The sequence below is a fragment of the Pieris rapae genome, chromosome 12 (genome assembly GCF_905147795.1).
Source record: "Pieris rapae chromosome 12, ilPieRapa1.1, whole genome shotgun sequence".
Lineage (NCBI taxonomy): Eukaryota > Metazoa > Arthropoda > Insecta > Lepidoptera > Pieridae > Pieris > Pieris rapae.
Window position 1 is genome coordinate 2,551,444 of NC_059520.1, and position 14,806 is coordinate 2,566,249.

General features: G+C 33.3%; 1 protein-coding gene across 1 annotated transcript; it reads left to right on the plus strand.

The window, feature by feature from the left end:
* The first annotated feature begins 11,600 nt into the window (after positions 1–11,600).
* LOC110994660 (U2 small nuclear ribonucleoprotein A') lies at positions 11,601–14,502 on the plus strand. Its single transcript, XM_022261451.2, has 6 exons — positions 11,601–11,822; positions 12,082–12,229; positions 13,005–13,169; positions 13,272–13,456; positions 13,634–13,783; positions 14,296–14,502. Exons 1-6 carry the CDS (start codon positions 11,741–11,743, stop codon positions 14,334–14,336), a joined length of 771 nt encoding a protein of 256 aa, XP_022117143.1. The 5' UTR covers positions 11,601–11,740; the 3' UTR covers positions 14,337–14,502.
* The last annotated feature ends 304 nt before the right edge of the window (positions 14,503–14,806 follow it).

Consider the following 14,806-nt stretch of genomic DNA (forward strand, 5'->3'; position numbering starts at 1 on the left):
GTGTTATTTTTTAGCTCACTGAAATAAGCTAAATGAGTTAAATGCCGGTAACGCATTCGCGCTTTATCAGGTCTTTTTAGAGCCCAGGCAAAAATTACATACATTGTGACCATGCAATACTTGTCATTTAATGTGACCATTTTGTTTTCACACCGTCACATATTTTTAAATAGATGAATCCAATGTATGAATTAAGTATATAAATTTCGTTTTTGACGTGCTCGAGTCATACTCAGCACTACACTAACACTTTTGCGTGGTCAAATATTATTACTATATATAAAACACACTAGCAGTTTATTGAGATGCTCCCAGATTTGGAGAAATTATCCAACCTATAGAAATCTAAAGAGGAAAACTTAAGAAAGTTCTTCAGGGAATTTGTACTATATTGACTAGTCTTCAGTTTTAAAGAACTACCCCTCAAAAAGGTGAAAATACCTTAAAGAATTTCTCAATTCCTGAAACAGCAGTAAGGATTTTATAGGTTTCAATGAGAATTCCTCTTAATTAACTACTTCATAAATCATTAAGATCAAGTGCTTTCAAACGCTCTTTATAAGGTTTGTTCCTAAGTACTCTGACATTTTCGTACTTGCATTACTAATAAGAATTTAAAATGACAGGTTGCTGACAAACGCTAGGTCTTTCAAATACGTCACATAGCCTACGTCAAAAATGTTTCAGAGTTTGACATATGAAATACCATAGTTCGTTACTAAATCTTACGTTTAGCTCGAATATTCGCACAGTTAAAATCTTAAGTTTGTCAACGTCCATCATATTACCTTTTCCCAACTCGTATTCGTAATAAAAATAATTAAAAAAAATTGCGCATCATGTTTCCGCGCCAAAAAACCGCGCCAAAAGATGAAAAGTTCGGTCCCTCTGACAGTGTACCTTTAACGCTAGCAGAATATCCTCGCTTTATTGCAAAAGTTATTCGTTGAGCGAAGAAAGCTTTGGGATCATCGGTCACTCGTGTTTATTTTATAATAATATCGGAATTGTATATTAAAGAGAGCAAGAGCTGCTTAAAATACAAATATGTGGATTATTATTTTTTACTGTTGTTCATTTTTCCATCAAGGTCGGGTTTGGTTTCGGAAAACTAAAAGTAAGCTTTAATTTCAATTAGTTAACAGTTAAAAGTTCGGTTTTATCTATTATAACTGACCAACGAAATTAACACAGTGATGTATTAACTCTGCTCATTCACATCTAACTACTGAAAGATAACCATAAAATGTTGTGACAGTCGAAATCACTTCGTGTCTTAGGGCAAGGTCGAGGGGAAAAGACGCGCAGTCAGAAGGAAGAAGTTGTGGCCCCGCAATATCAAAGAATGGACGGGAGTGGCCAGCGTTGAACTGCTGATGAGCTTGGCGAAGAATAAGTATGACAAGTTGACCACCAACCTCGAGTACTGGAGAGGCACTACAAAAAGAAGGGTAAGATTCAGAGTACCTACAGAACTACAGAGAATTGTCAGCTACAGGGACGTAGGTTTAGTGCATAATAATTACATTATAAAAAAAAACACATACAACCACGTGTGCCGTGTCAGCCGTTGGTTCAAATTAAATCTGAATAAGCTGTGGTACAATATTAATTAAAAGAAAATGCTCCTAATTTTTTCTTTACACAGATAAAAGAAAAGTAAAGAAACAATTTGTATTTTTAATTTGCGGCGTGCAAATTTCGATTATATCACCGTAACTTTTTTATACTATATTCTTGCAAAACAACACTTTATTATACATATAAAATTTGCAAGCTTCCATTTACCATAACATAAGACCAGGGTGGATTATTTTTTAAACCAAAAAAAAATACACATACAAACAAATTGTATGCCTCAAAACTATTCGGTTGCTTATTTTGGTTTATACAGATGCCAGATGGCCTAAGGAGATGGGAGGATTGGAAGATGTCTATTCCAGAACAAGTGTCGCATCTTAGACTAGTAAAAATTATATTTATATATATTTTGTTAAATACATATATCTTATAGATATAAGATGTGAAGGACTGAAGTCTTACTATTATTATCTTAATATATATAAATTACGTGTCACGTTGTTTGTTCACTATGATCTCCTTAACTACTAAAGCGACTTCAATCAAAATTGCATACCGTGTGCAGTTTGATCTAACTTAAAGGTTAGCTTACATATAAGTGCTTACTGTACATTTGTATATCACTGTGCTGTTAACCGGCTGAACCCCTAAAATATTTTTGTATGCGTTTAGGTTGGATGGATTAGATTCACAAATCAACCCGACAGTCGGTTTTTTCATACTTTGTTTAATATCCTAATCGCTTGAAATATCATGCAAGACAACGTTGTCAGGTCCGTTATATATTATTTGCCTTTTGTATGATGCGGTGTTTGTAGTACGTGGTGAATTGCACGTACGAATAAAAATTCCAATTGGACAAATTTCTAACGAACAAGTCCTGTCTAACTGTTACAGGTTTTGTTTTCAGAACAAATTTGAAGTTAGGAGGTTTCATATACTGAAAGTCTTGAATACATTTATATTGCTGGCCGCATTTCCTTGTTATGATTACCAGTTGCCAACGTATATAATTAATAAGTGCCTATTGCACTTGAATAACCCTATGACCCAAGAGTCTCCAAAGGAACCAAAGCAAAGATTAAAGACTTCTATGTATGCTAGCTCTAAGGTACTTACAACAAATCGAAACAAATGAAAATAAAAATGAGGATAGTCATTGAGTTGATCACGGCTATATTCGGTAGAGTATTTATTTAAATTTGTAGTGCGTATGTGCTTTGCAACATCCAAGGCCAAGACTGGATCTGTATTATTTTTTCCCTATTTATTTATTCTCTTTTACATTTTATTGCATTCGTAGCTGCGTAATAAGTGTGTTTGAAAGTTAATGCGTAATACCGATTTTCCATCTTTCTTATTGTCTTATAAACAATTTAAACAAAACAGTAGCGCACCAACCTTTTCAGGTCCGACTTTTAGATTTTGATGATTTTGTTTGTTCACTAGTAAATGGTGATTAAATAGATTTAATTAAAACAATAATTAGCGAATAAATATTTCTCTTAGTAATTGAAGAATTGCAGTTTTAATTAAAGTTGGTCTTATTATCGTTAGGGTTATTTTTTGCAAAGTAAGGGTGGTCCGATGCGGGCTCAGCTGCAAAGATTCGCATGTCTTTCAATCACTTGTATAGACATATTTAGGTTTTATGGCTTACAGGCGGATGTTATTTCTCCTCTTTGTACTTGCTTTGCGCATTATAATTAACAATATTCGGGGTATAGCTAAGTTATAATTAAAATATTTCAAAGGAGATATTGTGACAAAACTTACAGTTTGTCAACCGGACATAGAATCAAGTATGTTTCGTAGACGTGACAGATGGATGACCACAAAAATATGCGCTGTAAACAAATTTAATTATATAAATTGTATATGTTTAATTATATGTTTTATGGACTGGTCATAAAAAGAAGGACGTAAGAGGTTACAGAATGGTATTACAACTGAGCGTTTTCTAAGGCAGTTTTTGCCGCGCACCACCACTATGTGGAACCTGCCCACTGAAGTATTTCCAAACCTATTCGACTTAGGTGATTCAAGGAAACAGCCTACCAATGTTAAAACGCCCTCTAGCAATGTAAATATTCATGGGCGGCGGCGGTATCACTTAACATCTAGTAAAATTCCTTATTCATAAAAAAATACTGGTAACCCAAGAGCTGCTGCATTCCTCGCGCAAGAATAAATATTAAGTATTGCAATAAATGATAAAAATGTTGCCAGCGTTAAAGGTACACTGCCACAGGGACAAAACATTTAAAATTTGTTATAATTTTCTTGTTATAAATTTTTAATTATTATTAATATGATTACTATGTAGGAATATTATAAATACTTTTTATTCGTGTGTTGGAAATGAATAAATAACATTAAGGTTTAACAACTAAAATGTACAAAAATCGAATATTACAGAATCAAATAATTTCAAGTCATTGAAGTAATTATAAGACACAGTGGGATCAAAGAACTCAGTCTAGACAGTAACTCAAATTATACATATGGATCTCTGTATGTATAATTTGAACAACTGTCCTTGAGTACAGTCGGTTAAGTTTGTATTTTGTTGCAGTTTGTGTGTGACATCATCATGATCATCATAGTCCCGTCCCAGGTTGAGATAACTAATTCAAAATAATTTATATGGTTTTAAACTTGTCTATGAAGAAAGATCGTTGCAGAAATCAACACTGATATTGCCTATTTTGGGATTTTACCAAAAAGTAGATAAAAAGATTTCTTCCATTTTTGATAAGACGCAACTTACAAGTTGGTTTAATTTAGGAGTTAGTTACCTTTACAATAAATAAAATCTCATTTACGAAGTCACGCGAGAATCCCTCTCTAAAATTCGCAAAATTGTACAAACTCTTTTATATTTATAAATTTTTAATTTGAACTTGAAGCATTTGAGATGTGGTGAGGAGAATGATCAAGATAAGCTGGACCGTAAACCTTACCAATGAAGAGGTGTTGGGTATGGCCGGAGAAAAATAAAATCTGCTGTGTATCATAGAAAACCGGAGAGAGAAGATGATTGGACAAGTGGTGCGACACGACAACGTCTTTACTCTTTAGTACCATCTTGGACGGAAAGATAGAAAGCAGGAGAGGACGAGGAAGTGAGAATGGCTTACATAGACCAGATTAAGGAAAAAGCTGCGGTCGTGACATACCATTAGGTGAAGACACTGATGCAGAACCGCACTAAGTGGCGATTAATCGTCAGACAAGAGCCCGGCTCTTAAATTAAAAATAATAATAATTTAAAAACATTAAATTTGAACAAAGAACAGTAGGGTGCCATTATATATATATTTTTTGCTAATTAAAAGAAAAACTATTAATTTTTTCAAAAAATGTTTCAAGGGCTTCTAGATTAGATCTTACTTACTGATTTTAAACTAAAGAGTCAATGTTTCGAAAATCAGCGTTTAACTGGTGTCGTATGGCACCAGTCATAAATACTAATTTCCAATGGCCTAAAAGACGAGACGGTCTGATTCTGAGCAATTAAGGTGACGAAGGCAGCCAAAACAATCGATCATACCAAATGGCCTCTTTGTAAACGCAGGCATTGCTCACATCTAGACAGATACGTCACAGACCTCATGGCGTAAACTCAGGTAATCCCTGGTTGGTTGTTTACTAAGTTTACTTATAAGATTTTAAACAGTGTTTCTATTAAGTATAAAACTGTTAACATGTATTGTCGTTGAACGTGTTCTTGAAACTTCTTTAAGGGATAAATATGCATTTGCATTTGTCAGGCGTATATTGTAAAAATATAGTTGGAGGATAGAAAAAAGATTTATGTTAATTTTAGAAAATAACTTAATTATGCAATAGTTTGTAATGTTTTTAGGCGAAATATGGCCATGCTATCATTAAATAAACAAATAAATAATAAACTTGAAGTTTCCAGTACGTCTTACAAATCGTGGTCAAGACATATTCTGATTGTAACTAGCAGATAATGATTATGGCGTTAGTGTACATAGTATGTATTATGTAGTCTTAAAATAATCCAAAGGTCTTTATTCCAAATTCAAAATGCATTGTTAAAATCTGTACGCTATCTTACTTTTATACTATATTTTATATAGACATATTAAAAATAATAATTCCAGAAACATTTTCCCACTTGAGTATTTCCAGAAAGCTTAATCACTACAGTGGTTATTATAAAAGCCCTCCTCAGAGCAAAGATCAACTAGAACATAAATAGAATCAGTGCGAATATTACATTTAGCTCATTTGCACGCAGTGATCACTGCAATGTAAAAATATATGCTATTAATGTACGCAAATAGAGTCATGTCCTTGCGTTGTACGATAAGAGATGATATTTATAAAATGACGTAGTTGTATGAAACTAATATTTGGGAAATTTATTGCCGAATATTTTTTGTATTCGTATTCCAATATCTTCACAAATTAAACATTGTTATATCTTACGATCGTATTGATGCCTCTTTCCTTAAGTTACTTCCGTTTAACTATGCAGTTGATTTAACCTCTACAGCTTGAAGCATAAACTATAGACACGTAAAAGTATAGTTAAACAATTTATTGATCTAATTAAATATAAACCCAGAATGAGATTTATACATGTGGTTGGTCGTAACTACATTGTCCATTATTTTTAACTGTTATCATTACATTTGAATACATATAACTTAGTTACATAGAGCTTTACTCCTGTTTAAATATTATTTTACTAATTCTGGCCTACAATACCTTAACGAATATAAAACCTTCTTGCAAAATTACTACACAATTAGTAAAAGAAACTTATTGGCGATTCGTGTTTTTACTTGGCTCAAATTGTTTTAGTATAACATATCTTGGTTCATTTTCCACACCACCTTGGAGGTAAGAACCCGAGGTGCGTTTTTTTTACAGAGGTGTCCCCAGTAGGCCTAATCCTCCTTTACATTAAAATCGTATAGAATTGCTGAAGAAGAAGAATGTGTCAATTCAATGTGTGCTCTAATTCCTGATAGGATGCGAAGAGGTTATTAGGTAATGCTAGAAATTGTGTCACCCAGTAACAGCGACTTACGGAGGCGTAGTTTGCAAGCCGATTTCAAGATCATATTCCGTATTTCGCGCACCTAAGCCCACAGACTAGCAAATTATTTTTAGAGGTTAGAATATTGTCCATGAAAAGAGGTCTATGATTGACTAAAGTCTAAATTAATCACGTTCTTACGTTCTCGTATCAATCAATTACTTAGATCTGTTGTTAGAAACTATTTTAGGTATAATCTTATAAGCGATAGTAGACATTTTTCATTAATTATCGTTTAGTGCAATAAATTAGAGCACGGCCTTTTTAAATTCGAAGTAACAGAACGAACATTATTTGGTAATAAGATTTCAACATTATCTTTGTTCCCGCTATTTGGTTACCATGGAAACAGAGATGATACAGATTCCGTTTCATCATTAATTATTGTAGTTTTGTTGTCACAATAATTTTAGTTAATTTATTTTTAATATTTATATATATAAATTTAAATATAGATTCTATAAAGCCTACAATTAATTTATTATATAATTAATTTAAAAAAAAGGTCCTCATGACAGCTATAAGAATTGGTAATTAATTGACTTTAATTATACGAATACCCTATGTTTTACTTAGTTAAATACATCAATATAAATATTATTCTTAAACATCTTTTAGCTTTCATTTCAGTCACTTATGCAATGAAAAGTAAATTAAACCAAAAATGTATACCAGGATTTAAGAAGTTTTGTGGTGGCGGCCACGCACTTCATAAAAAAACTAGATACATTAGCGGATTAATCACACACAAACATTGCACGTACACGCACTGGTAAACTAACACACAAATTTTATTGTTTTATCGAGTTCCTACTTTAATATTTTCTTATGAGCAAACTCTACCAGCTCGAAAATTAATCGTTTCTTATTATTCAGTTTAATTATAATATTTATTAATATTTCACTCAAAAATCTTAATTATTTTTTACAATTCAAGTAAATTTTCCTCATTCTGTTGGATTTTTTTACAATATGATCTAAAACACGTTATCAACCTTTTTTCTCTATCAAGTTTTTTTATTTTATTTTACAGAACAGGGGGCAAATGGACAAGAGACTCACTTTATGTTAAGTGATACCGCCGGCCATGTACACTCTCGATGCCAGAGGGCTCGCGAGTGCGTTGGCGGCCTTTTAAGAATTGGTAAGCTCTTTTCTTGAAGGACCCTAAGTCGAGTTGTATTTTAATTCACGTCACATTTTATTTAAGACTTTCATAGCGAAATTTTTGGGTTGCTTTACTTGCGATCTAATTCGTAGTCAATGCTTTAAAATTATGTAATTTTTAATTAACAATGTTTATATTATTATTGTGTGATAACAATTAGGTATATATATTCGTAGTTCATAGTTTATTTCGTTATCGTGAGCGGTCGAAGCCCCTTACTTTAGCATCATATTATGTATTTGCATGCACTGCGATAACCTCGTTCAATATAAAAATTGTTTACCTTAATTGCTTCTTTTTTAACATTACAGTTTTAATAAATTAAGATTTGGTATTGGCGGATTTTTGTTTTAAAAAGATCGTTACAAGATTTATATTTAATAATTGAAGCGCTGCCTAGTAACTATATTGCTGTATGTTACGACAAATATATTCAAAAAGGTACGTGAGAATCTAATTTTTTACACATAAATTTAACAGAAAAAAACTACTAAAGAATTTAGATCACAAGTCACAACCCAATGGTCACGCAATAAATCCGCTTGACAATTACAGTAGGCTGGTTATATTCAATTTTTGGCTAATTAAAATTGGCAGTGCGTAAGGCGATCATAGAGTTCCTTACCCACTTATAAGCTGCACACGTGCCTGTCAATGAACTTCGTTGACCATTTTAGGCGAATAGGCATCCGCACGTGGAGTCTTCTACTTCCACTAAAATCCCTTCTATATCTAGTAAACGCTACCTCCCTACATACTGCCAGATGTTTTTATTCATGCATGCTACATCACAATCTTAAGTAATAGCATTTAAATATTGTGGACATAATACTACGATCGACTGTCCAACACTACTGGCAATGACTGGAATACAATTTTTAATATTTGGCTCTATCACACTGCTCTTTGAAGGAATTAAAATAATAAAATATAAAAAAATAGTTACTAACGGGCAAATACTAGGACATTATCGGTGCGAGCTAAGAAGTCGTCCTGTTCCGTGTGGGTGACAAACGTCCGTGATAGCGCCGGCGCATCGGCCTGCACGCCGGGAGGCGGAGGCCTCATCTCGAAACGCTTAATGAGATCTGCAGGCACTCGGGGCAGCTGCCGTCCCGTAGTGTTGGGCGCCTGGGCAAAGCCGAGCTTGGCGAGGAGGCTCTCGCGAATCACTTTGAGGCTGTGCTCGCGCGCGCTCTCGTAGGACCGGCAGGAGGCGCAGAGCTGTGGCGGCTGAGGGCAGGCTGGGTCGGCTCGGACAACCACCAGCCACGCGGCGAGCAACAGCAGGCTCGCGGGCCGGGCCCGCGGCCCGCACGGCGCGCCCAGCGGACGCGTGGTGCGGCAGAGCGGGAGGGCGGGGGCTCGGCGGAGCAACGGAGCGGTCTGCGGCCGCGGGCGGCGCGTGCGACACTGCGCCCGGCTGCCCGCCGACACCCGCCATCGCTAGCCCCCGGCGGCGGCCTTACCCGCGCTCACTCTGCCCTAGAATAGGCTGCTCCCGATTACGAAGACCAGCCTGAGATAAGCCGTCGTAAATGGTGCTAATGAAGAATGTTATTTGATAATAAGTATTTGTATTTTAGTAATGCTAAAATCTACTTAATACTATAAAAGTACTTAATATAAAAAACTGTGTATATAACGATTTTTGGACTACGGACGCAATATGAATAAGCATGACTAACTTTGTATCTACTAACCGCTTTTCCTATTTCCCGCCCGCCCTAGTAGAATCATTTTAATTACTTAATATAACAGTGTTATGACAAATTTCAAATAATTCATTCTGTTATGTAAAAAATACAACTACATGCTATGCACGGATATGTTACTAAGGTCAATATAATAATAATGTTTTATCAATTTAAAAATACCTTTATATAACGTGACTTAAGATAAAGAATTACTTTATTCCGCAAACAGTCTGACTCTACAGACTAGCAGAAACCAGATGTATCATTATTCAAAAGAAATAAGCAAAACAAAAACAAACACTTGCACAGCTCGTGTAAAGTTGGTGAATAATTTGTTTAGAGTGGGTAAATAAATTGAAGATTTACTACGATAGCTATTACTGGTACTAAAGTGGTAAATTCATTTAATTTACAGAGTAAGAAAGTTGTAGAAGTAGATATTATGTTTTATATTAACGTTTAATTTATATTCGAAAATAATGAATAAGAATACCAAAAGAAACATCTTTATGACATACTGAAGTTCTAATATATCTATTTCCCCAGTTTTACGATAACTATGTATACTAGTGTTCGTGACGGAAGAGAACCGCCCAAGGATGGGAACTAACGTTTGAACAATTTTTTTTTTCAGTTTTTTTAAACGAGTAGTGTCCAACTAAATGACCTGAAATGAATGAATGAAGTATCTTCATAATACCAGTGACGTATTTCGTGTCGTTGTCGTGTCGTGTTTACGTTGCGTTAAAGTGCAAATACAATTTAACGCTATTGTGACATATGTGTCACTCTACCCTTTCCGGCCACTCTCTAAAAAGTTCTCAAAAAATAAATGTTACTAATAGAACCAAGATGTAAATTTCCCAACAAGCTTAATTAGCCGTTAAATTAGGTGACTAGCCTTTAACAGGCCTCAAAGAAATTCAGCAAGTTGATCAAACAGCTAGGCAAATGACATGAATCGATGACGTTTTTTCAGCCTGGCGTCAAAACTCTTCCAGTCTCTATCAAAACGGCGTCGGCAAACAACATCTTTGATGGTGTTTGTGAGCGTCATGATATAATAAATACGTATCTACTTGTTATTCTATTTTATTGTTCTTGAATTCCAACAAGGTTGCGTTAAACTTATAGAATAGAAAGAGAGCGAGGGTTAATTCTTCCTATTTGCATTTCCATTTACTTCTTCCGTGTGGATTAACTCCACGCACTATTTTTTATATTTCTCACTAGTGTCAGAAATATACACACGAATGGCCTAGGCAATTAGCCAGCGAGTTTATTAAATGTTGTAACAAACGCTACGCCTGAATATCTTTCAGGCCGCTAGTTACGGAACTACTAGAGTAAGCAAAAGCTAAGCAGTTAATTGATCTAAACTATTATAATACATATTATTTATATATAATAGTCTATTTTTACGTTAATTACTACAGTCGCTTATAAAAATAATTAGAATTTCGATGGCGTAATACTAGGAGAGAAAGGAAAAAGGAATTTGGATAATAATAAATAAATAAATATGAAAATAATAATTCAATTATTTATTTTAATTTTATGTGCTTGGTGATGTGAGTGCAGTTCGCAATTTCATTTAATTTAAAACTACTATGACTATAATAATAAAATACATTTTTTTGATGTGGGTGCCGTCTTTGGTGTCTGACACATTTTAATGATCTTAGGTAGCCTATGCCTGTGTATTACATAATGCTGGTTTCTGAGCCGAGCTGTAGGTCAAATGCAGGCCGAAGGCCTTATTATTTTAGGGTTCATGTTTTAATATCATAAGTAAAACCAGTTTAATAAACATTTAACATATTTACGATAGTTCTATGTTAACGTATAATAAGAAAACATGCGTTGAACTATTTATAGTATATTTAAAAGTAAAAAAATCTTTGAAATGGATCCACTTTTTATTATTTAAGAATTTTTTTATCTGTTTATTTCTTGAGATTGATAAAGTAACTTTGTTATCTCTGGAGCAAAGTGTTAATCTCTGTTAATTTTGAAAAATGCTGTTTACTAACTGTCAACTATCATGCACTGTCAAGTGATTTGTTAAGTTATAATATGATAGTCTATGGTTAAGTTTGTAAACTAAAAATTATGCTAAAATTCACATATAACCGCTGCTGAAAGTTTGGATTACAATATCGCTAGATCAGTACAATTTTTATAAACCTGATATTGTTTTCTAAACTATTAATCAAAATGGTGAAACTTACAATTGAATTGATCCAAAGTTCGATGCAATATATGAATCCGTGTCGGGATCGTGAGTTGGACCTAAGAGGTTAGAATTTTGCAATATATTTTATTTTAAATACATTTCTTTTTAACTGTCTATTTTTTATTTTCCTTTATTTGAATTATATATTGTGCCATACAGATGACCTAGATATGTTTAATTATGTTGGTGATTGAATCCTCAAGTTTGAGTCAGATTTAAAGAAAATATGAGTTTTTTTTTATTGTCGTCCTACAATACTAATAATTTATATACATACTACTACTTCAGAACCTAATCTCATGATTTATAAACTTCTTTTCAGGTTATAAAATACCTCAAATTGAAAATATGGGCGCCACCCTCGATCAGTTTGATACAATAGATTTTTCTGAAAATGATATTCGAAAATTGGATGGGTTTCCTTTATTAAAGAGACTAAAATGCATGTTCTTAAATAATAATAGAATTGTGTAAGTAATTATTCCGTAATCTGATAATTTCCCTGACTATTTTTCTTACTTCAGAGTTATAACATTGTACTTGCTTTTACTATCATTCTGTGAAGGCTTTCTTTTCTAACACATTTTAGAATAGTAAGATATCATGGTATTCTTAAATGTGTTGGTATTCCGGTTAAGGTTTACAATTCAATACCTCGCTTTTGAGGTCGGGGGAGGGTATACTTATCACCCCCAACCAATTTCAAGTACTAGAAACAGTTATATCAGTAGAAAAATAAAAATAAACCAAAACATACATATAATACCTAACATTAACTGGGCCCATCGTCCTCAAAGTCATCCACATAAGCCGGTTGTTTACCAAGCAAAATTCACCAAGTTTAAAAAAAAACAAATAAAAGCACGCACATTGACGAGAAAACAACAGAAATGGAAAAAGTAACGGCTTCTTAACGAATAATCTGCACTGTAACACTAACACACTGTTCTGGCGGATTGTTTACAAATTTCTAATATTGCACAAAACATTGAAAAAAAAAATTAATTAGCTTAAATAACAACTCGAGCAGCATAAATTACTCCAAATCTCACAGAGGTTTTCGAATCAAGGTCCCCCGAGACTCCTACATACTCAGTATAATCAAATTCAAGGTATTGAATATAAGATCCAACCCGGTATTCCCAGTGTAAAGAAAAAACATATTTCACATCATCATTCTCATATTCTTCTTTTATCATACAGCTAGTTTTAAGCAATTATTTTAAATAACATAAAAAATTTCAGACGAATTGGAGAAAATCTAGAACAGTATTTACCAAACTTGGATACACTTATCTTAACAAACAATAATATAGCTGAGCTTGGTGATCTTGATCCATTGGCTTCATTGTCAAAACTAAAGACATTATCTTTGATGCATAACCCAGTTGCAAATAAACAACATTATAGGTAAGATATACTTAATGTAGTGGTAACATATTGAATACTAATCAAAACACACACTTTAATGATGAAATATAGTTTTTAATTAAACTACTCTTCAATTTTCAGAGCCTATATTGCTTTTAAACTGCCTGGAATAAAATTGTTAGACTTTAGAAAAATAAAGCAGAAGGAAAGGGATGAGGCAAATAGTCTGTTTAAGAGCAAGAAAGGAAAGGAAATGCAAAAGGAAATTATAAGAAAAGCGAAGACCTTTGTTCCTGGAGGCAATATGCCAGATCCTAAAGTCACAAGTGTGTATTTACCAGTTTCTGTAACTGCAAATGGAGAAATATTTTCTGTTTCACATATAATTAATTAAATTCTATTATTTCTATATAAAAATCTTAGATAGGATAATAAGTATTTAATATGCCGAAATTTTATAATTACATACTTATCTTAAATAACAATATTTTCTTAATCTCTAGGTCTTACACCTCAAGAAATTCACAAGATACGAGAGGCTATTAAAAATGCTTCGTCCCTCCAAGAAGTGGAGCGGTTGACAAGGATGTTGCAAGCTGGTCAAATACCAGGACAGAAACCTCTACAACCTCAAACACAGACCAATGGACAAGGTAATATAGGATTATCTACTATATTCATTTTCTTTTGTGTCTTAGCCAATGTGTGTGTCAAAGGTATATTTCAACCCGTAGAACCTAAAACCATAAGTAGTTTGTCCCAGATTAATGTGGCTTTCTAGGTTTAAGTTTCATTAAGCACTTTTTAATGAAATTTTTAATTTGTCTATTATTTGGTTATGCCCATTTACTGCAGGAAATTTGATTTGACAGTTTATTTAAAAGTTTAATACACAACGATATGCGAAAGCATTGGATGCTGATGTGGCTTAATTTTATTCCTTGTTTGCTTGCTACTTGTTTTATTCATATTGATATACCTATTTTAACCCAATTTTTAATTTGTACTGCAAGTACTAGATTAATTAATTATAATAGTAATTTGCAATTTTTTATTCTGGCCTTAACAATGTTATTAATATATTCTTTTCATGCCAGCTAGCTGTACAAAACGGAAACATACAGACATTTTTTTGGAGTACTAATTATTTGATCCTATTTTTCAGAAGTCGAAGAGGAGATGGAGACAAATCAAAATGGCCGGTAGTTTGTAAGGTTTGATATAGTTTAGATATTAAGTTATAAGGGACAGATACAAAACTTGATCTATGCAAGCTGATTGGAACAGGTTATTATGCGAAAAGAGAACATACTACACTAGATCCTTTACATCTTGGAACTAACCCTTTTTAATAAAAAGTTTTTCATCAGTACATAGTCTTTTATTTATACCACCAATATTAAATTGACTTTATGGTTAAGACTTTACATAGGCAACTGATAACTAAATAAAACTTGAAAACGTTTAGGAACATAATAAAGTAATAATAATTTTCACCAAGTTAAGTTCAACCATGATATTTATTGACCAATTGTATAACAAATGATTTTAAGAATTGGAGGAGTAGTGAATCGATCTGAATACAGATTTATCCAATGCATCCAAGAAAATCAATTTAACGGGTGTCAAATTATTGAGAATGCAATGTCTTTCATATTAGTATACTATACCATATG